At 44.2% G+C, this 24,203-nt stretch overlaps 1 protein-coding gene across 1 annotated transcript in view; it reads right to left on the bottom strand.

Moving 5' to 3' along the window:
- Window positions 1-890: 890 nt before the first annotated feature.
- SYCP1 (synaptonemal complex protein 1) overlaps window positions 891-24,203 on the bottom strand; it is a 73,965-nt gene continuing 50,652 nt past the window's right edge. The window contains exons 25-31 of the mRNA XM_073320331.1: window positions 20,374-20,484; window positions 19,375-19,467; window positions 18,260-18,334; window positions 16,629-16,688; window positions 3,789-3,932; window positions 1,542-1,628; window positions 891-1,453 (exon numbers count right to left, since the gene is read on the bottom strand). Coding sequence (XP_073176432.1) covers window positions 1,310-1,453; window positions 1,542-1,628; window positions 3,789-3,932; window positions 16,629-16,688; window positions 18,260-18,334; window positions 19,375-19,467; window positions 20,374-20,484 — 714 coding nt within the window. The 3' untranslated portion in view covers window positions 891-1,309. The remainder of the gene's footprint in view (window positions 1,454-1,541; window positions 1,629-3,788; window positions 3,933-16,628; window positions 16,689-18,259; window positions 18,335-19,374; window positions 19,468-20,373; window positions 20,485-24,203) is intronic.

Below are 24,203 nucleotides of genomic sequence, written 5' to 3' on the forward strand. Positions count from 1 at the left end.
AGAAAGCCTGGATTTGTGCTGGACATGGCCCACCTTGATTACCATGCACATTGTAGGGAGAGTGGTCACTTTGGATGAGCTATTACCAGCAGGAGAGTGAGTTTGTGTGTGTATGGGGGTGGGGGGGTGAGAGAACCTGGATTTGTGCAGGAAATGGCCCAACTTGTTTATCATGCACATTGTGTAGAGAGTTGTCACTTTGGATGGGCTATTACCAGCAGGAGAGTGAGTTTGTGTGTGCGGGGGGGTGGAGGGTGAGAAAACCTGGATTTGTGCTGGAAATGGCCCAACTTGATGATCACTTTAGATAAGCTATTACCAGCAGGACAGTGGGGTGGGAGGAGGTATTGTTTCATGTTCTCTGTGTGTATATAAAGTCTGCTGCAGTTTCCACGGTATGCATCCAATGAAGTGAGCTGTAGCTCACGAAAGCTCATGCTCAAATAAATTGGTTAGTCTCTAAGGTGCCACAAGTACTCCTTTTCTTTTTGCGAATACAGACTAACACGGCTGTTACTCTGAAACTTGTCTACTGATGAGCTCTTCATTTTATGGATGGGCATTTAGCGTAACACTTTCTTGAACTTTTTTCAGATTAACCGTTTAATGACATTTGGAAAGTGTGTTCACAGTAATCTGAAAGAACAAGTCTACATATAGCATTTATTATAAAACTAGATTCCTGAAAAGCAAAAGAAATAAGATTTAAATCAATATTGTTAGAAGTTCAACACTTAAATGTTTCAATACTGTTAGAAACTGAAAAACAGGCTACTGCCTCAACCAACTACTTTAAAAGAATATTTGTAAAGAACACATCAAAAGAACAAAAAAGAAGTAAATTCAAATATAAGTACTCAATTAAGTGAATGTAGTTCAACAATCTCAATAATAATAAAACAATACTCTTATGGATAAGATACTGCAAAAGTGAAAGTAAACTTTAAAAGAACAAAAACTGAAGTTATTTAAATGACTTCAAACAATTTTGCAACATATTTTTCCATTTTAACACACCATACATTATTTTTTCCTATCAATTTTCAAAACCTAAATGTGCCAAATTTATTCCCAGGTTTATGTTTTATGATGGTGTAAACTCAATGTGAAAAGTCCTCCAGAGGAGGAGGCTGTGGTGGAACAAAGGAACCACAATGAAATCAACAGGAGTTCCACAAACATAGCACTTCCAGGATTTAGCCCTAAACCAGTAATATGCTGCAAGTGTTAACTGTGTAGGATTAATACATTCTACTGTAAAAGATTTTACATGAACAGAAAATTCATAACTGATTGCTCAGGTTTAATTTTAGGCAAAGAGTTTTTCAGCTTCTTTCATTTTTTTTTTCCTGTCCATTTTAGAAACTGCAGTCCATCCAGTCTCTCGCATCTTTCTCATAGCTGTAAGTTTCAGTGCAGCACCAGGAGACTTTATGGTTGACAGAGTTGGTATCTAAGAACAAAAGTAAAACTATCCATTTACTTTTGTAACAAAATCTTTCAAGTATGTAGTTTGATCTGAAGTAAAGTTAAGAAGATACCTTTTTTGGTGTCATAACACATAAGCGAGAAGCTTGAGGACAATTTTTGTACAGCTTTTTAAACATTTCTTCCTCTGAGACTATGCTCTTAAATGAAAAAGAATGTTACATAGTCAAAAGACATCATAAACTATATGTTTTCTATGCTACCATATTTATTAACATTCCATCATGAAAAAAGAATGTTAAAAAATTACTACAGATCCTGAAAGAAAAGGAGTACTTGTGGCACCTTAGAGACTAACCAATTTATTTGAGCATGAGCTTTCGTGAGCTACAGCTCACTTCATCGGATGCAAACCGTGGAAACTGCAGAAGACATTATATACACACAGAGACCATGAAACAATACCTCCTCCCACCCCACTGTCCTGCTGGTAATAGCTTATCTAAAGTGATCATCAAGTTGGGCCATTTCCAGCACAAATCCAGGTTTTCTCACCCTCCGCGCGCCCCCTCCCCCACAAACTCACTCTCCTGCTGGTAATAGCCCATCCAAAGTGACCACTCTCTTCACAATGTGTATGATAATCAAGGTGGGCCATTTCCTGCACAAAATCAGGTTTTCTCACTCCCTCACCCCCCTCCAAAAACCACACACACAAACTCACTCTCCTGCTGGTAATAGCTTATCCAAAGTGACCACTCTCCCTACAATGTGCATGATAATCAAGGTGGGCCATGTCCAGCACAAATCCAGGTTTTCTCACCCCCCAACCCCCATACACACACAAACTCACTCTCCTGCTGGTAATAGCTTATCTAAAGTGATCATCAAGTTGGGCCATTTCCAGCACAAATCCAGGTTTTCTCACCCTCTGCCCACCCCCCCCCCCCCAAACTCACTCTCCTGCTGGTAATAGCCCATCCAAAGTGACCACTCTCTTCACAATGTGTATGATAATCAAGGTGGGCCATTTCCTGCACAAATCCAGGTTCTCTCACCCCCTCACCCCCCTCCAAAAACCACACACACGAACTCACTCTCCTGCTGGTAATAGCTTATCCAAAGTGACCACTCTCCCTACAATGTGCATGATAATCAAGGTGGGCCATTTTCAGCACAAATCCAGGTTTTCTCACCCCCCCACCCCCATACACACACAAACTCACTCTCCTGCTGGTAATAACTCATCCAAAGTGACCACTCTCCCTACAATGTGCATGGAAATCAAGGTGGGCCATTTCCAGCACAAATCTAGGTTTTCTCAACCCCCCACCCCCATACACACACAAACTCACTCTCCTGCTGGTAACAGCTCATCCAAAGTGACCACTCTCCCTACAATGTGCATGGTAATCAAGGTGGGCCATTTCCAGCACAAATCCAGGCTCTCTCACCCCCCTCCCCCCGGAAACACACACACACACACAAACTCACTCTCCTGCTGGCAATAGCTCATCCAAACTGACCACTCTCCAAGTTTAAATCCAAGTTTAACCAGAATGTCGGGGGGGGGGGTAGAAAAAAACAAGGGGAAATAGGCTACCTTGAATAATGACTTAGCCACTCCCTGTCTCTATTTAAGCCTAAATTAATAGTATCCAATTTGCAAATGAATTCCAATTCAGCAGTTTCTCACTGGAGTCTGGATTTGAAGTTTTTGTGTTTTAAGATAGCGACCTTCATGTCTGTGATTGCGTGACCAGAGAGATTGAAGTGTTCTCCGACTGGTTTATGAATGTTATAATTCTTGACATCTGATTTGTGTCCATTTATTCTTTTACGTAGAGATTGTCCAGTTTGACCAATGTACATGACAGAGACATGTTTCATGGTCTGTGTGTGTATATAATGTCTTCTGCAGTTTCCATGGTATGCATCCGATGAAGTGAGCTGTAGCTCACGAAAGCTCATGCTCAAATAAATTGGTTAGTCTCTAAGGTGCCACAAGTACTCCTTTTCTTTTTGCGAATACAGACTAACACGGCTATTACTCTGATACAGATCCTGATGAATTCAACAACATTCAGTCAAATTCCAGAGATATTAGAATTTAGTGCAATTGAAACGATTAACTGAATATATAATAATGTTTCTGTAGACATGCCCTGATCATGTTCTAGAATTATGTACACATAAACGAACAATCTGAGCTACTTCTTAAATATACACATACCCCACATACATATTTTTATTTTGTACAGTATATGATATCTCTGAAAGGTAGACACACATTCTGAGATACGGCAAAGAATGTACACAGAATAAACAGTGATAGGCGCTATTCATTTTGAAATTTTTACCAGGAGGTCATTGTGTTCTGAGCTATCTGAGTGAGTATCCAGCTCTAAAAGTACTTTTCTTTTTTTCTTCATGTCTTCTTCTGAAAGTGGATTCATGCTTTCTCTTTGCAATTTATATTTTGGAGGAGTCTTCACAGTATATGTCTGGGGGGGAAAAAACCCCAAAATATTTAAGATTATGTTGTTACACTAATTTCATAAATAGAGGACCAAATCCAGAGCAGAGTACAGAGTCTGAGTTGTATCGTGATCTGTGGAATTGGAGTCAGAGGGCCCATGTTTTCATGGTCTCTCCTCCATAACAGGTACTCCTGTAAGGACAAAGACATTAGTGAGACAGAGTGGACTCAAGGAGTCGTGAGAGCCACAGTGGCACAAAGTGATCTGAAGAACAAGAGCCATCTATGAACCAGGAGACAACACCCAGAGCGAGCATACAGAAATACACAAATTATCACATAATGACAGAGTACCATCCGGAGGCCACACCAAAAGGGCAGAGACTCGAAAGAGAGAGCGAGTTTGCTAGACTTGATAGCAGGGAGACAGAGACAGGTCACTTCTGGTGTGGTTGCCCCTTGAGGAGGCCAAACTATCTCAAAGACTATGCAACCAGAAGATTCTGTGGTAAAGACAAGACTTCAACTCAACTATGTGCTAGCAACCTCTGGTCCGGGGATACAGGATAGGGGTCTGGGTATCAATTATTTGTTTTTTAATGATTATATTAAAAATTAATCATAATAAATGGAACTGGAGTCAGAGGGCCCATGTTCCCTGCAGGGATTCTTATGGAGGGGATACCAGGAAAACAGGGAATGAGAGGAGTTGGGCTGGAAGCAATGAGGTCACATGGACAAACCAGTGCTTAGGGTTTAATAAAGTTCCACTTGTTCAACTTAACCTGCATCATGGGTGGCAGCTATTGTAGGCCAAGGGAGGCTGAGCCTCCCGAAACAGCCCTGCATGGTGGTCCCACCCATGCTCTGCCCCCAGTCTCCCTCCTGCTGGCACTCTTCCCCCATGGCTGGGCTGGGGTGAAGAGGGGGAGCAGGCTGCGGCCCGGGACTCTGAGGCCGCACTGCCCACCCACGCCCAGCACTCCAGTGCTGGGGGCCACGCTGCCTGCCCACTTGGCACTCTGGGGCTGGGGGCCATGCCACCGGCTGCCCAGCACTCTAGGGCTCAAGGATTTCCCTACAAGCCCCCTAAATTTACCCCCACAGTTACATGCAGTGTTGCCAATTTAGTCATTGGTTGGAAATTTGAATTGAAATTGAAATATATTAATAGATAAAATAATATACAGTATATGAGAAAATACTTGTACCTGAGAAAGCATAATGGGTTTGAAAAGTATGAACAATGTCGGCGCATTTGTTTCGGCTATATTGGCCTACCTAATAATTTCAAATTATGATTTGTAAGCCAGGTCTCAATGAACTCTCCCCTGACAGCTAGTAATGAACCAGGGGTGTGTGGAAAGGCTTCAGGACCAGACTGTATTTACATGAACACACCTATTCTGCCTAAGTATCCAGCAAACAGAGCTGTGCTGCCCAACTGATCAATTTTGGCTGGTGCTGGGTTACAAATCACATTAGTATTGAATGTGGGGGTCATGAAATGTTGTTATCCTTATTGTATGAGTAAAGGGCAGCAGAACTGTACTTAGCCTGCCTGATGAGGGGGTCTCCCTCAGTGCTTACTTTGTGCTACGGCTTGACAGGGCTGAGCCCCAGCACTCTAGGCTTCGCAGTTCATAGCCCTGGGACCTCTGGGCTTGCCACACCACTTATGAAAATAACAAATTGCTTGAGCCCCGGCACCTCTTCCATTACAAATTAAACACTGGTCACCCTCAACTGAACTGCACTCCCTAAGCAGGAGGTTTGGATGTCATATCCTAGTGAAGAGAGAGCATGATGGTGAGGCACAGGTGTTTTGCTTGGTGGTGTGGACTCTGCCTAAGAGCCACTATTTGACCTGCCCCCTCTCCTGTTTAGAGATAGAGCAGATTAGGCTCCTGTGGCATGGTGAACTAGGTCTGGAGGCCCCCTGCTGGAGGCCTTGTGGCCCTGAATCATTCTGCACCAGTATATAGCAGCGAGAAGTCCTCCTGGCAGCCTAAAGTGGCTGCAGAAAAGCAGCCAATCAGAGGCAGCTGGAGCGATCAATAAAGGGCCAGAAGGGCCACATAAAACACAAGTGCAGCAGACCAGAGCCTCCAGTTGCTGTATGGAGCTTGACTAGGGAGGGCCAGATGCCTGGCTGGCTAGACAAGCAGCAGGCCGCAGGCAGCTCACTGCAGAGAGCTCACCAGACAGAACTCAGCCCAGCAAAGGCTGCCAAAGACCAGGTGCCTGGCTGGCTAGATAGAGTAGCAGCAGGACCATGAAAAGGCCAGTGCGGGTAGGCTAAGCCCAGGGGGACTGAGCTCAGGACCTGGCCAGACCAGGAGAGAGTACCAGACTGGTTTCAGACTGAGCCCAGGGAGGCCTGTGAAAAGGACACCAGCTGAGGTTACCAATAGGATGGGCCCCAACTGGGTGGATGAAAAAGGGAAGAAGCCTTTGAGCTACGGTCTCATACCAGGGCTGAGAAAGAACTTGGACTGTATACCCCGGAAGGGGGGACAGCGCGTGTGGTTCGGCTGGAGGGCTGAGGTGCCAAAGACCATCTGAGAGAACAAGCGGCCAGGGGGTGCTTGTGAGGGCAGGCACCAGCCTGATGTAAGACCAAAAAAGAAAAGCAGGCTCACACCTAACCAAGAGAAAGAGGGCCATCCAGGAGAGATGGGTGCCCCTTCATGAAAACAACTGTGTTTTCAGGCACTATTGGCCAAAGAAAAGGGGGGGTCAACCCTGTTACAGCTCTATAGAGAATCTTTTGGTTTGTTAAGTGACCACTAGAGCTGAAATCACTGATAATCAGGTCTAAGTGCTGAGACCTGCAGTGGGACAGTGTTTCTGTGGAAGAGACGGCCCAGCCTGCATTAGCAGCGAGGTTCCCCCACTGAGAGCTGAAATCACTGAGAGTGGGTGGAACCTCGAGAGTCCGACTTGCAGAGGTCACAGTGGCAGGTGGGCAGCAGAAGGTGATGGCGCAGGGACATTGGGGACGGAGTGGCGGAGTAAACAGTGGCATGACAAACAACAGTGGCCAGAGCATTTGTTTGTTGGACTATGTTTTAGTGACTTCGCTCACGAATGCTAGATTTGTGACTGGGAAACTTATATAAATATAAGTTTCATAGGCCAAGATTTTTAAAACGCATTTTTTACCAAGGTCTTTATCTCATATTATCACTATCTCAAGAGGTCATCATCCTGGGGAGTTTCTGTACTAAACTTTATCATTATAATTAATTTTTATGTAAGAATGGCCATATTGGGTCAGACCAATGGTCCATCTATCCCAGTATGAGGTTACTCACCTTGTGCAGTAACTGAGGTTCTTCGAGATGGTTGTCCCTGTGGGTGCTCCATTTTAGGTGTTTGTGCACTCCAGCGCTCTGAGTCAGAGATTTGCAGTAGCAGTGCCTGGCTGGCCACTCTGAGCGGCTACCCAGCGCACGCAGCCAACTCCCCGCAGTTCCTTCTCTACACCAGAGGATCGAAGACAAACTCCGAAACAGAGAGGAGGATGGAGGGTAGTGGAGCATCCACAGGGACAGCCATCTCAAAGAACCTCAAGGTGAGTAATCTTCTCTTCTTCTTCTTCGAGGAGTGTCCCTGTGAGTGCTCCACAGGGGTGTAGAGCAGTGCCCCTCTTTGGAGTGGAGGGGCTTTGGAGTTAGTTAAAGCACAGTAGATAGCACCGATCATCCGAAGTGAGCATCAGCAGCTGAATGTTGCTGTAAGGTATAATGTTCGGTAAAGGCATGGACTGATGCCGAGGTAGCTGCTTTACAAATTTCAGAGATAGGTACGTCTTTGAGAAAAGCTATTGATGTGGACATAGCTCTGGTAGAGTGCATGTGAAGTCTGGAAGGAGGTTCCAGATCGTGGTTTTGATAGGATAATCTGATACAGTTAGAGATCCATTTTAAGAGTCGCTGTTTGGAAATGGTTTGGCCTTGGGAACATTCTGTTGTGGATACGAATAATTGGGATGATTTTCTCAGTGTCTTTGTTCTTTCTATATAGAACGCAAGTGCTCTACGAACATCCAGCATGTGAAGGGACGCTTCCCTGCTGTCAGCATGCAGCTTAGGGAAGAATACAGGTAAGTAGATGCATTGGTTGAACCGGAAGAAGGCGGCAACCTTGGCTATAAATCTGGGATGTGGATGTAGGATTATCTTGTCCTTGAGGAATATGGTACAAAGTGGGTTTACCATTAGGGCACCCAGCTCTCCCATCCTCCTTGCCAACATGATCACCACTAGGAAGGTGACTTTCATAGATAAGTTTAACAGTGAGCAGGTGGCTCGAAGGGTTTGCCCATGAGAGTACGGGGAACAAGGTTGAGGTCCCACATAGGGGTTGGGTCCCTCAATGTGGGATAAGAATTCTGTATGCCTTTGAGAAAGCGTTTAGTTCGGCGGGAAAGGGGGGGCCAAGACAGTGAGTCTATCTACTTTAGAGTGCTAAGTTGTAATGGCAGATAAGTACACTCTGAGTGAACTAATGGAAAGGCCCAATTTTTTGAGCATCAGCATGTATTTGAGTATTGTGGGTAGTGGTGCCGATTGTGGGGTAACTTGTATGTCTCTGCACACATATGGAAAAGCGTTTCCACTTGTGTGCATATGATTTTTGCTTAGTGAGTCGTCGGCTATTCAGTAAGATATCCTGTACCTCCCTGGAACAGCATGCCTCTAGGTTCGTCATCCATGGATTAGCCACGCCTTGAGATGGAGAATTGGAATGTTGAGGTGGTGGAAGCGTCCCATGTCAATAGGTGATGCACAATGGGAAGGATCTGTGGTGGTCTTGTGGCCATCCGATTCAGGTATGGGAACCACATTTGTCTGGGCCATGTTGGTGCAATTAGGATTACTCTGGATTTGTCCTTCTTGATCTTAAGAAGTATGGGGCTCAATAGTGGAGTTGGGGGGAAGGCATACTTCAAGAGGGCTTCCCATTTCATGAAGAAGGCGTCCCCCAGGGAATTTTGTCCAAGTCCTGCCCAGGAGCAGTATTGTGGGCATTTGATATTGTGGGATGTTGCAAAAAGGTCTATTGAGAGAAAACCCCATTGTTGGAATACAGTTTTCACGATTCCTGGGTCCAGCTCCCATTCGTGCATTTGCGAGAAGTTTCTGCTTAGGTGGTCTGCTGTGACATTCTGGCTTCTCGGAAAGTAGGCTGCGATAAGATCTATGTTGCTGAAGATGCACCATTCCCAGAGGTGAACTGCTTCTGCACAGAGCAGGTAAGATCAGGCCCCTCCCTTGGTGATTTATGTAAAATTAGTGGCCAAGTTGTCCGTGAGGATCTGGACAGTCTTGTTGCACACCAGGGGCAGAAAGTGGTGGCATGCATTTCGAACCACCCTGAGTTCTAATAGATTTATGAGGAGGGTGGATTCTGCAAGGGATTACCAGCCCTGGATGGTATTCTTGGACAAGTGTGCTCCCCATCCCACAAGGGTCCGTGGTGATTGTTACCAATGGGGTGTGTCATTGAAATGGAACACCTGTGCAAACATTCGTTTGTTTTGTCCACCAGGTGAGTGAGTCTTTTACCATGCTGGGCATTGTCAGTCATCTGTGGATGGAGTACATCTTGTAGGTCGAGGACCGAGAGCCAACCTCCTTTCTCCAATGCCGGAATTATGGTTGCTAGAGTTATCATCTTGAAGCTCTGTGTTCCGACAAACTTGTTTAGCTTGTACAAGTCCAAGATGGGCCTCTATCTGCCTGTTTTCTTCTGGGTGAGAAAGTAGTGTGAATAAAATCTGCTCCCCCTGTGCTTGGCAGATACAGGTTCTACAGCACCTAGTTGCAGGAGGTGGTTTACTTCCTGCTGTAACAGGTCCTCATGAGATGGGTCCCTGAAGAGGGATGGGAAAGGGGGGTGGGTAGGCAGGATAGAGGCAAAAGGGATATAATAGCCCTTGTGTATAATTTCCAGAATGCACTTGTCTGATGTAATGGCTGACTAGACCAGGTAGAAAAGTGTTAGGTGGTCCCCAAATGGGCTGGAGGTTATGAGTAACTTCAGCAGTGGAGTATGTGGGGCTCTTGTGTCCTCGACTAACACTTCTAAATGCTTGTCTGGAAGTGGATGGTTGAGACATCGATGATTGCTCTGGGGCTTGTCAGTGTCTCATCTGATATTGTTTGCGAGGTGCTGGTCATAATCTCTGTGAGGTTGGGCATATGGGACAGTGTGGAAGCGTTGGGTATAAAATCTGCCCTGTTTCTTTTTGTTCCCAGGGGCATATATTCCTAGGGTTTCTTTATGTAGCACGGGAATCCTTGAGAGTTTGTAAGGTTGCATCTGTGCCTTCCACGAATAGTTTTTGACCTTCGAAAGATAAGTCCTCTACTGTTGCCTGAACTTCCTTGGGGAAGCCTGAAAGGTGGAGCCAGGACATCCTCCACATGACTATGGACGATGGAGTGGGCCGTTATGTCAGTGGAGTCCAAGGAAGCTTGTAAGGCTGTTCTGGCAATGAGGGAGCCTTCTGTTATGTTAGCTTTATATTGTTATTTTTTAATCTGTTGGAAGATGTTCAATAAAAAAGTTGTCATTTGTGCAAAAATGTTGCATGTGTACTTGGCTAGTAAGGCAGAATAGCTTGCTATGCGAAACTGAAGGGTCGCTGAGGAACAGGCCTTCCTGCCAAAGAGGGCTAGGCATTTCCAAGCTTTATCATAAGGGGTGGTCCTAGCCAGATGTTGCTTTCCGCTTTGAATAACTGCCTCCACTACCGATGAATTAGGGTTCGGGTGGGTGAACAACATCTAGGCTGGGACGTAGTACTTCTTGTCTGATTTTTTACAAGAAGGTGGAGCTGTAGCTGATGTCTGCCAGACAGTTTTTGCTGGATCCATGATGGCAGCATTGATGAGTAGTACAATCTTGGCAGTAGGAGATGTATGGAGAATATCTGTCAGCTTATGCTGTATCTCCAGCAGCTCTGCCAAAGAAATGTCGAGGGAGTCAGCCACTTATTTAAATAATTCCTGGAAGGATTTAAAGTCATCGCCTGATGTGGGAGAAGGCGGCATTACTGTTTCGTCAGGAGATGAAGAGGAGATGTGGGTGGGTGGGATGGTGTCACCATCTGGTGGCTCTTTAATTGCTTCTGCTTCCTCCTCGAGAGCTTCTGGGGAAGCTGGGGCAGAAGGTGAAGGTGATCTCTGTGATCCTGGTGTTCTGGACCTGGATGGGTTGTAGGGCTGTATGTTCTGGGTTGTGTATAAGGCCCAGGGGTCCCAATATGGCCAGTTTGGTAGGAGGACCATGAGGGGTGCACCCATTGCGGAGGTTGCCATGCTATGGACTGCTGTTGTGAGGTTCCAGGTTCGGCTGAGGAATGGTGAGGGGTGTACATTCCTGTCCCCACTTCCTCCTCCTCATCGCTGGAGGGAGGAGGGGCTGAGCCAGCAGGGGTATTAGTCAGGCTTGGCCCTGGTCTGGCTGGGGTACCATCAGTATCGAAGAGAGGCATTCCCGGAGTAGACGTGATGAAGACGTCTGCCTGGCTAACTAACTGCTGTGGCACGGGTAGGCTCTGTGCCGACAAAGGAGGCGTGCTTTCGTTCAAAATCACTGTGATTGCTGCTGGTGCTGTAGACTTGCTGCAATCTATTAGTGCAGCAGGTGGTGCTATTGCGCTGCTTGGTGCTGAGGTAGCAGGCTTAGCTTTGTTAAATGTGCCTGCCTTAGAGCTAGACTGTGTAGGATCTTGTGCTCCTTGGGCCGTCCCAGTGCCTCTCGGTCCAGAGCTCTGAGTGCTGACAGTACCGGAGCAGATTTGGCGGTCGGAGATCGCCTTTACTGAGGTGATTCTCGCTGAGATGAGGAGTGGGACCTCTGGGACTGGGTCCTTTGCAGCTGTTTTTTGAAGAGGATCCCATGTCTGATGCCACCGCGAGAGAGTGCTGGCAGGGAGGGGTCCTGTGCTCAGGATCAGAAGCAGGTCGAAGGGATTTCTCCATCATCCTAAGTTTTAACTTGAGATCCCTAGCTTTTCTAGTCTTCACTGTCAGCTTTTTGCAGTGGTGGCACTTCTGTGCGACATGTCTCTCTCCCAGACAACAGACACACTGCAAGTGACCGTCTGAGACTGGTATTGACAGACTACAGGTCAAACAGCGTTTAAAGCCTGGAGAACCAGGCATGTCAAAGAGGCTGTTCACAAAGAAGGAATGGGAATAGTCCCTTCCAAGTGCCTCTGGGCTGTGAGGCGGATTTCCGCCAGAGGAGGGGGGGAAGGAAAAGTGAGGGGGTTCAATAGAGAAAAAATGAAGTAATAAATAAATAAAGGATAAAACTACAAGGGTTGAAGTAAAGGAATAGCAAGGTTTTTGAAGGTGCTTTTGTTGTTCCGAGCGAAGCCAACGGCAGTAGAGAAGGAACTGGGCGGTGGTTAGCTGCACACGATGGGTAGCTGCTCGGAGCGGTGAGAGACGGCTGCTGCGCGTGCATGGCCAACTGGGGCACTGCTACTGCAAATCTCCAACTAGAAGCGCAGCGGTGCACAAACACCTAAAATGGAGCACCCATAGGGACACTCCTCAAAGAAGAACCTGTCTTCTGACAGTGTCCAATGCCAGGTGCTTCAGATGGAAAGAACAGAACAGGGAATCATCGAGTGATCCATCCCCTGTAATCCACTCCCACCTTCTGGCAACCAGAGGGTAGGGACACTCAGAGCACGGTGTTGCATCCCTGCCCATCCTGGCTAATAGTTATTGATGGACCTAACCTCCATGAACTTATCTAGTTCTTTTTTTAATCCTGTTATCATTTTGGCCTTCACAACATCCTTGGCAAAAAGTTCCACAGGTGACTGTGCATCATGTGAAGAAGTACTTCCTTTTGTTTATTTTAAACTTGCTGCCTATTAATTTAATTGGGTGACCCCTGGTTTTTGTGTTAAGTGAAGGGATAAATAACACTTCCCTATTCTTTTTCTCCACACCAGTCAAGATTTTATAGACCTCTATCATATCCTCTCTTAGTCATCCCTTTTCCAAGCTGAAAAATCCCAGTCTTTTTAATCTCTCCTCATATGGAATCTTTTCCATACCCCTAATCATTTTTGTTGCCCTTCTCTGTACCTTTTCCAATTCCAATACATCTTTTTTGAAATGGGGTGACCAGAACTGCACACGGTATTCAAGATGTGGGCATATCATGGATTTATACAGTAAAAGTGGAGGAGCTTGGTTTGCCAAACTGATCAGCAGAGCCAATACTGACAACCTACATGAAAAGGCTGCAAAACAGCATGCCTCTGGACTGCATCAACATGCAGAAAGCCTTATAAGCCGGTCACTGTCAAAGCCAATTTTAGAAGTACTTAATAAGGCTCTTAAGAATGTTGGAGATACAACTCCGTTTATGTGAACTATCACGGCTGTTGCATCATACTTTCTATTTAAGCAAGAGATACCACACACTGCAAAGTGGAGGTCAATGTTAAGTGCATTGTCACTTGTTAATCCTGAAATTGGACACTGGTTCTGAACAAGACTGGCAAATGCTCACTATCTTTCTGTAAAAAAACTCAGCTGACTGTCTAGAAACATGGGTTGCAACAGTGAAAGACTCGGCAATTGAACAAGTGAAGAACTCTCTCACCATATTCAATAAATGTGCATACGTGGCTGATAATGCACCAGTGCAAATAGGCATTAAGTATTAAATTATTGCGTATGTTATCTTGATGTCCGTGGTAGGCCAGTAGATGCATTCTAGATGTTCAAGTTATAGAATATACACCAGCTGCATCTGTGACATCTTAGAAAAGTTAAACGCTTGTAAACTGAACCCCAAACAGATGGCTGCTTGTGCATTTGATGGTGCTACAAACTTCTCTGCAAGACACAGTGGAGTACAAGAGAAAAGTGTAACCCTAATCTCTCCTATACACATTGAAGAGGCCATCTCGTCCAGCTAGTGCTAGTACAAGCTGCAGAATCTTCAAAAGACATTAAAAAGCCATACATTTAATGGCTTTGTTATACTCTTTTTTCAGCAAGAGTCCAAAAGGACTGAACATCTTGGAAACAAACAGAAGATACACTGGGACTGAAGTTCAAATTATTCCAACCTGGGAAAACCTGCTAGCTTTCTCATGAGCGATCTTTGGCTGTTGTCTTAAAAATGACTGAAACCGTTATTACTGGCTTTGGAAAATATCTACCCAGATAGGACAGATCTAAGTAGTGAGACTGGTGGACTACTTTTGTTACTAAGTTCAGAGAAGACTATCACCATTCTCTTTCTTGTAAGTCTACTGTTAAAACCACTTGGGTCATTAAACAATGCCATCCAGGCATCTGCTACAACAGCAGTAGATCTCTGTCCAGCAATAGAAGCTAACCTTGGATCAACCAGGGAGATATCCATTGAAAACGTACTGGAAGAAGCAAAGACTTTAGTCCAGAAGTTGTCTAATGAAGGCACTTATATTTACTCCTTAAGTGAAGAGGACAAGAAGTGTTTATTAAGACAGCTGAAAAAGTACACAGACTTGATTCTTACAAATCTACAATAGTGATTTCTGGATTCTACTAACTTCTACATAGCTATTACAGATGCTTGTCTTATAAAACACCTACAGTTGCGTAGAGTGAGGCGCTATGAGCAATGGGGCTGCTACGTGATCAAGACAGAATAGAGAATTTTGAACAAAGAGTGGAATATCATACGACGAACGAAGGAAGATTTAACTTCAGCTTCTTCTTCTTTATCATCACTAGTGGTTCGACCCAATCTTTGTGCTTTGTTTCCTGGGTTGAAAGAAGTAGGAATTCATCTCTTGCTACTCCCAGTCACAACAGCTACAGTTGAGAGTTCTTTTTCCTCGTTGAATAGAATTTTGTATTCTGAAAGAAGTCGCCTTCTGCCTGATCATGAGCATATCATGGAAGTAATGGACACACAAGACGACACCAAAGAGTTGTGCAAAATTACAACAAGAAACCAAGAAGGATGTAGATGTAGTGCTTCATAGTAGGCTTGAGTAGCCAACTTTAATTTCTGTGGTGATTTTAAAACATGAGTTAAATCAAATAAAATGGTCGTGAAACATTTTTCAGTTTTTACTATGGTGCCATACAACCCACCTTCGCCCTCACAGTCCTACCCTTGTCAGCCCTCACCCACCCGTATATTCCAGGGCTGCGGGCTGCGCGACCGGCTGCCCGGCATTCCGGGGCTGGGGGCCACGCTGCCTGCCTGCTCGACTGGTGCTCTGGGGCTGGGGGCTGTGCCGCCCACTTGCCCCCAGCAGTCTGGGGGTGGGAGAGCTGGGAGCCGTGCCACCTGCCCGGTGCTCCGGGTTGTGCCACCAGCCATCTGGCACTGGAGATGCCACAGTTCCCACCTGCCTGATGCTCCTGGGTTGGGGGTGCTCAGGCGACCTGGGGCTGGGATGGGGAGACCACGGGTGGGCAGGAGAGGGGCTCTGGGCTCCGGGCTCCCCACTTTGTACTGCAGAACTATACCATGACCACAGAAGAAGGGTCTGGATTTACCTCAGAGTATACAATATGAATACATAGTTAACACTTAAATAATTATTCAGAAGACAGTACGCTAACACTTAACCACTTTGTTCTCCTTCATGTTTATTATTTATTAATTATTATTATGGTAAAATTAAATATATTCTAAGAAGAGGAGAAAAGGGTTTTAGATTTCTTTTCTAAATAGTAGATTTTACTGTTGATTTTAAATTCTTATAGATGTATTCAGCATAAAAAGTTGACCTTAGTTATTTACATATTTGAATTCTATTAGTTCAAATGCTGTAAAAAATGCATGTGGGTTTTAAAAAGAGCCTATTTTATGGCTATGATATAACAGCCATGAACACTGCATGGCTATAATAGCATTACAATCTAACTTTATTTTTATTTTTTTGGCGCTGCTTACTAGAAACATTTCTGCTGTGCAGGACACACAGCACTTTTCCACCAAGATTGTCAAAAAAACTCTTGTGACAATAATTAAATAAAGCCTCACAACAGCCCTGTAAAATGGGTTTTGCTAGCCCCATTTTACGGATGGGTAGACTGAGGCAGAGATGAGTGAACTGACCTGTCCACGATCACACAACTAGCAAGAGTCAGGAATAGAATCTTGGAGCCCTGTTCCTTTTTCAAAAACTTATTTTCCCTAAATATCCCCCAATATATGCACATGAAAAATACTCTAAATTTTTTTAACCTATGCTTTCTTTAATCAAAAGTGAAAAAGTGTCTCTGGAGACAATTAGATCAGCATGGGCCTTTAAAACAAAGTGAAAGGTGTATTTTCAAAAATAAAAAAAAATAAAAACATGGAAATAATATACTACCCCATAAGCAACAGATCTTTAATGATGGAGTGACCAAGACACTTTTAGTAGGTGTCCAAGAAGACATTTCTTTGTTTTCCAACTTGTTCTCTCTAAAAGATGTGAAATTCTGGGATAATTTTTTTTTTAATTAACTGATGCAGAGGCAAGCATCAGGTTTTAGGAGTCTCCATAAAGGATGTTTGTATTGTCTAAAAATAACAGTAATAAATTAAAATATATTAAAAATCAACATCATATTAATAAATGCCAACTCGCCAACATTTTCAGTTAGTATGAAACCTTAGTTTCATTATACGTGCCTGCTAACACAAATCATAACATTTTATAAAAATCAAAGTAAAAAGCCACCTTATGCTTTTTTTCTTTTTCAGAAACTGCATTTTCTTTTGCTTCTCTTGTAAGCTTTTCCTGTTTAAAAAAAAAAGAGTAGTGTAATATGTAGTAAATGCTCTATTTGCAAATATATTTTAGCTGAATATATCTTCTGTACAATAATGCAGTAGTACACATGTTCAGCATTCAGTTATAAACACACACAACAATATATGAGCAGCATTTAATTAAATTTCAGACTTCAGTAGATATTAAACAAGTGGAAACAAGAATTAACACACTTATCTTAATTATATATGGGAAAGGATACATCTCTTACTGTCCCTACATACCCAGTTTTCATTAGTGTTTGTTTTTTATTTATGCAGTAAGACTTTTTTTATTTCAGACTATCTTTCATTCATTTACTTTTATGGAGTTCTGCCACATACGGAGTTTTGTCCTCTACAGAGTCAGGTACATATTCTGTCAAATATTTGTGATCCCTTTTATTCACTAAGGGCTTGAATCTGCAAGCACTTAGGCTCATGAACAGACCCATTAAACAATCCATTCACAATTACACAACATGAATACAGAATTTATTTGCACAAGTAATCTACTGAACTGCAAATAAATAAAAATCGCAATCTGTTTGTAGATAATTCATGAACTAAAAAAAGAGGCTAAATTCAGGAGATTATTTGTTGCATATTGTTTGGCCGGTTCTGGTCTTGTGCTAGTATGAGTCATTTAGCAACAAATTCCATGAGAGTGTTTGAGGTTGTAATAAAAGGTAGTGTACAAGCTCAGCAATCTGTATGCTAAGATTCAGACCATCAAACATTCCTCCGACAGTTTGTATCTGGATAAGGAAAGGCTAAAATGTCTGTGTCCAAAACATAATTTCATTTTTTATATGCCTGTACGCTTGTGTAGAAAACTTCTGTAGAGTTGCAACTGGATTACTTCAGAGGCCAAAGGTGAAATCCTGGACCCATATAGGTCAATGGGAATTTGACTTAAATTCAGCAAGGCATGCTGACTTCAGAGCACATCAAGCTCTTGAGAGCAGAGTGAGGCTCACTACAAAGTTTTGCCAGCATTGCTATGTGGGCTAGAAGTGTGAAAAAGTGAACCCCTCTACCTGACATATGCTGGCAAAACCCCCAGTGTAGACACAACTATACTAACAGAAGAGTGCTTTGTCAGCATAGTATCAGAAGGGTAGCCATGTTAGTCTGTATCCACAAAACCAATGAGGAGTCTGGTGGCATCTTAGAGACTAACACATTTATTTGGGAATAAGCTTTTGTGAGTAAAAGAAGAACTGAAGAAGTGATTTTTTACCCACGAAAGCTTATGCCCAAATAAATTTGTTAGTCGTTAAGGTGCCACTGGACGCCTCGTTGGTTTTGTCAGCATAGTTAATGCTATTTGGGGGAGGTGGTGTTGCTATGCCAGCAGGACTCCTTTTGCCAGCATATCCTGCCTCCAACAGGGGGCTTTGCTGGCATACCTCTGCCAGAATATCTATACCCCCAAGGCCTCTTAAATGTACACAAGTCCTGAGAGAGAAGAATCAACCCAAATTTCCTTCATAGCACTAAACGATATAGCCACAGGGCTAAGCCAAAAAATTTTAAATGTAATGCCACAAGACATACCTTCTCTTTAATCTCTATTTTAACCTGCTCCTTAAGGGATAACAGTTCACTTTTTACATGAGATAGCTCAGTTTCCTAAAAATTACAATCAGATAAGAGTTAATAATTTTCTGTTACATTGAAAAAGAAAATAGTTTTTAAAAACTCACATAAATGTATCTGTCATATACTACTATACTGTTCAACTTTACATTATTTTAATGACAGAAATAATTCTAAAAGTTAACTGTGGGTACCTTCAAACACTTAGCCATTTTCAGGCCTATGGTTAAGTTGGATGTTTTGAAATAATGGAGTTTCCTATCTGAGCAACAGGTATGTTCAGCATGAATGAGTTAATTTGTAGACTTGGATCAACCCCTTCCCATGGAAATACATGTGAAAAAGTCCTGTAAGAAGGAAATCATAGAGTATCAGGGTTGGAAGGGACCTCAGGAGGTCATCTAGTCCAACCCCCTGCTCAAAGCAGGACCAATCCCCAATAAATCTCCATGAGAAACCCCTCACTGGGTTTGAGGGGGATGAGGATCTGAGGCTACACTGTCAGAGACTACTCAATGACTTGGTGACTACTCTCAGGACCTTCCCCAAAATGAGGTTTTGCCAGGTAAAGGAGGGGCACAGAAAAGTTAATGCAGTCATAGGCTAGGAGGTTATTATTTTTTTCAACAGATCAAGTACTATTGAGAAATGTTATCTATTAATATTTGGACAGGACTATTCAAGTCAAGCAGTTTTTCTCTCGTTATTTGTGGCATATTATTACCAGGAAAAAAATGGCACACTGTTTGATACAAAAGTTCCTTAATCAGATAGAGTGGTGAAAACATTCAGAGGCCATCAGGAGGAAAGTTGACAGGGAAGTACACTTGCTTACATTTCATTTAAAACACTTTATACTGTAACACATACAAAAATAATAATAATTAAGTATGGCGCACAGAAATTGAGGGGGCTAGCCTTCATTGTACAGTTCCAGAATATAAACTACACATCTAAAATAGAGAAAAAACAAACAGTAAAAAAGGAAAAATTGTTATCTAGTTATGTCACTCATCTGCAGCTGTTTCTTTTAATTTTCTTGTACTTATTCACTATTAAGGTTTAGCTCTTACCAAGGATTGCTTTACTGACATTTGTTCTTGTTCTTTCGTCTTACAGAGTTCTAATTCTGTATCTTTTTCTTCAGCCATTTTATCATATTGATGCTGCATAAAAAGAGTCATGTGGATAAGTGTGATAAATAAACATCACTTAAAAACAGCTAGTATTCATTCTTTATTCAGAAGTTACAAAAGATTACTAACTTTGTTGGACACAAAACTAGTTTGAAGTTTCAATGATACATATCTTAACTCTTTCTACAGATGCTACTCACACTTTCTCTCTATACAATAATACTCTGTGGGGCCATTTAAAAGCATTTTATGTCCTCAGTGGGGAATCAAATGTACCTGTGTGGAAAGGCTGGTTATACTGAAGCAAGTAACATTTATGAACATATCCACTTAAAAAAGAGTGGTACAGAGTGCTTCACTAAAGTATGTTAAACTGAACTACGCAAGACCACTGAAAGGTTAGAGGCCTTACAAGAATGGGTCCGAAAATTAACACCAAAAGAAAACCTGGGGTGGGAGAATGGGACCACAAGGAATCTGAAATGCCAGAAAATCCTTCCCACAGAACAGGCATGGGAACATTCAGAATTCTAAATGATCATTAACGTCCGTATTTCCCTTCTTCCATAAAAATCTATGCAAATGTAATACCTCAGTATTTGCAATCCCCAAAGCAGCTCTAGGAGAGCTGCATCTCTGCCACAACTAGTATTACAGTATTAGGGATGGCCAAATGCTTCAGTTACAAGTAGTATTATCATTTCTCCTTATCTACATATTTAGGAGTTAAGATAGTGAAGAAATGCTTCCTGTCATTGATGTATTTCTTGTTAGATGTGAAGAAACTGAGCATATCTCCAGCTTAATTTTCCTAGATCAGTGTCCTTATAATAAAGCTCCATTTCCTAGTTCCTAATACTTGTGGTTTGTGCAATTTTACTGATTCCAGACATAATGTCATGTATTGTACATATAAAACTAGCAAAATCATTGTACCTTGTGTTTTTCCATAAGTGCTACCATTTCAGCTATCTTGTGCTGACATCGAATATCAATTTCTTTCTGCAGTATTACTGCTTCATCAGCTATTAACCTCATGTTTTCTACCTGTTAACAACACAGTATTTTCTTCTAATTTGTGAGCAACATTGAATACAATATTTTCACGAAACCCCCAAAACTACATATAGTTTAGTTTTTGTTATGACAGTCCCTGGTCTACACTAGGACTTTAGGTCGAATTTAGCAGCGTTAAATTGATGTAAACCTGCACCCGTCCACACGATGAAGCCCTTTATTTCAACTTAAAGGGTTCTTAAAATCGATTTCCTTACTCCACCCCTGACAAGTGGATTAGCGCTTAAATCGACCTTGCCGGCTCGAATTTGGGGTACTGTGGACACCATTTGACGGTATTGGCCTCCGGGAGCTATCCCAGAGTGCTCCATTGTGACCGCTCTGGACAGCATTCTCAACTCAGATGCACTGGCCAGGTAGACAGGAAAAGAACTGCGAACTTTTGAATCTCATTTCCTGTTTGGCCAGCGTGGCAAGCTGCAGGTGACCATGCAGAGCTCATCAGCAGAGGAGACCATGATGGAGTCCCAGAATCGCAAAAGAGCTCCAGCATGGACTGAACGGGAGGTACGGGATCTGATCACTGTATGGGGAGAGGAATCCGTGCTATCAGAACTCCGTTCCAGCTTTCGAAATGCCAAAACCTTTGTCAAAATCTCCCAGAGCATGAAGGTCAGACGCCATAACAGGGACCCAAAGCAGAGCCGCGTGAAATTTAAGGAGCTGAGGCAAGCCTACCAGAAAACCAGAGGGGCGAACGGACGCTCCGGGTCAGAGCCCCAAACATGCTGCTTCTATGATGAGCTGCATGCCATTTTAGGGGGTTCAGCCACCACTACCCCAGCCATGTTATTTGACTCCTTCAATGGAGATGGAGGCAACACGGAAGCAGGTTTTGGGGACGAAGAAGAAGAAGATGATGAAGTTGTAGATAGCTCACAGCAAGCAAGCAGAGAAACCGGTTTTCCCGACAGCCAGGAACTGTTTTTCACCCTGGACCTGGAGCCAGTACCCCCCCGAACCCACCCAAGGCTGCCTCCTGGACCCGGCAGGCGGAGAAGGGACCTCTGGTGAGTGTACCTTTTAAAATACTATACATGGTTTAAAAGCAAGCATGTGAAAGGATTACTTTGCCCTGGCATTCGCGGCTCTCCTGGATGTACTCCCAAAGCCTTTGCAAAAGGTTTCTGGGGAGGGCAGCCTTATTGCGTCCTTCATGGTAGGACACTTTACCACTCCAGGCCAGTAACACGTACTCGGGAATCATTGTACAACAAAGCATTGCAGTGTACGTTTGCTGGCGTTCAAACAACATCCGTTCTTTATCTTTCTGTGTTATCCTCAGGAGAGTGAGATATCATTCATGGTCACCTGGTTGAAATAGGGTGCTTTTCTTCAGGGGACACTCAGAGGAGCCCCTGGGCTGTTTGCCTGCGGCTGAACAGAAATGTTCCCCCTCTGTTAGCCATGGGGAGGGGGGGGAGTTGCGGGGGTAGCCACGCGGTGAGGGGAGGCAAAATGCGACCTTGGAACGAAAGCACATGTGCTATGTATGTAATGTTAACAGCAAGGTTTACCCTGAAAGACTGTAGCCACTGTTTTATAAAATGTGTCTTTTTAAATACCGCTGTCCCTTTTTTTTTCCTCTACCAGCTGCATGTGTTTCAATGATCACAGGATCTTCTCCTTCCCAGAGGCTAGTGAAGATTAGAAAGAAAAAAAAATGCACTCGTGATGAAATGTTCTCTGAGCTCATGCTGTCCTCCCACACTGACAGAGCACAGACGAATGCGTGGAGGCAAATAATGTCAGAGTGCAGGAAAGCACAAAATGACCGGGAGGAGAGGTGGCGGGCTGAAGAGAGTAAGTGGTGGGCTGAAGCCAGGTCTGAAGCTCAAATGTGGCGGCAGTGTGATGAGAAGAGGCAGGATTCAGTGCTGAGGCTGCTGGAGGATCAAACCAGTATGCTCCAGTGTATGGCTGAGCTGCAGCAAAGGCAGCTGGAGCACAGACTGCCACTACAGCCCCTGTATAACCAACTGCCCTCCTCCCCAAGTTCCATAGCCTCCACACCCAGACGCCCAAGAACGCGGTGGGGGGGCCACCAGCCAACCAGCCACTCCACCACAGAGGATTGCCCCCAAAAAAGAAGGCTGTCATTCAATAAATTTTCAATTTGTAAACTTTTAAAGTGCTGTGCTTAAAGTTCTGTGTGGCATTTTCCTTCCCTCCTCCACCACCCCTCCTGGGCTACCTTGGTAGTCATCTCCCTATTTGTGTGATGAATGAATAAAGAATGCATGAATGTGAAGCAACAATGACTTTATTGCCTCTGCAAGCGGTGATCGAAGGGAGGAGGGGAGGGTGGTTAGCTTACAGGGAAGTAGAGTGAACCAAGGGGCGGGGGGTTTCATCAAGGAGATACAAAGAGAACTTTCACACCGTAGCCTGGCCAATCATGAAACTGGTTTTCAAAGCTTCTCTGATGCGTACCGCGCCCTCCTGTGCTCTTCTAACCGCCCTGGTGTCTGGCTGCGCGTAACCAGCAGCCAGGCGATTTGCCTCAACCCCCCACCCCGCCATAAACGTCTCCCCCTTACTCTCACAGATATTGTGGAGCACACAGCAAGCAGTAATAACAGTGGGAATATTGGTTTCGCTGAGGTCTAACCGAGTCAGTAAACTGCGCCAGCGCGCCTTTAAACGTCCAAATGCACATTCTACCACCATTCTGCACTTGCTCAGCCTGTAGTTGAACAGCTCCTGACTAGTGTCCAGGCTGCCTGTGTACGGCTTCATGAGCCATGGCATTAAGGGGTAGGCTAGATACATATAGGCATTTCAACATCCCCAACGGTTATTTTCTGGTCTGGGAATAAAGTCCCTTCCTGCAGCTTTTGAAACAGACCAGAGTTCCTGAAGATGCAAGCGTCATGTACCTTTCCCGGCCATCCCATGCTGACGTTGGTGAAACGTCCCTTGTGATCCACCAGAGCTTGCAGCACTATTGAAAAGTACCCCTTGCAGTTTATGTACTCGCCGGCTTGGTGCTCCGGTGCCAAGACAGGGATATGGGTTCCGTCTATGGCCCCACCACAGTTAGGGAATCCCACTGCAGCAAAGCCATCCACTATGACCTGCACATTTCCCAGGGTCACTACCCTTGATATCAGCAGATCTTTGATTGCATGGGCTACTTGCATCACAGCAGCCCCCACAGTAGATTTGCCCACTCCAAATTGATTCCCGACTGACTGGTAGCTGTCTGGCGTTACAAGCTTCCACAGGGCTATCGCCACTCGCTTCTCAACTGTGAGGGCTGCTCTCATCTTGGTATTCATGCGCTTTAGGGCAGGGGAAAGCAAGTCATAAAGTTCCATGAAAGTGCCTTTACGCATGCGAAAGTTTTGCAGCCACTGGGAATCGTCCCAGACCTGCAACACTATGCGGTCCCACCAGTCTGTGCTTGTTTCCCGAGCCCAGAATCGGCATTCCACAGCATGAACCTGCCCCATTAGCACCATGATGCATACATTGGCAGGGCCCATGCTTTCAGAGAAATCTGTGTCCATGTCCTGATCACTCACGTGACCGCGCTGACGTCGCCTACTCGCCCGGTATCGCTCTGCCAGGTTCTGGTGCTGCATATACTGCTGGATAATGCGTGTGGTGTTTAATGTGCTCCTAATTGCCAAAGTGAGCTGAGCGGCCTCCATGCTTGCCTTGGTATGGCGTCCACACAGAAAAAA

This window comes from Lepidochelys kempii, chromosome 21 (assembly GCF_965140265.1).
Source record: "Lepidochelys kempii isolate rLepKem1 chromosome 21, rLepKem1.hap2, whole genome shotgun sequence".
Classification (NCBI taxonomy): domain Eukaryota; kingdom Metazoa; phylum Chordata; order Testudines; family Cheloniidae; genus Lepidochelys; species Lepidochelys kempii.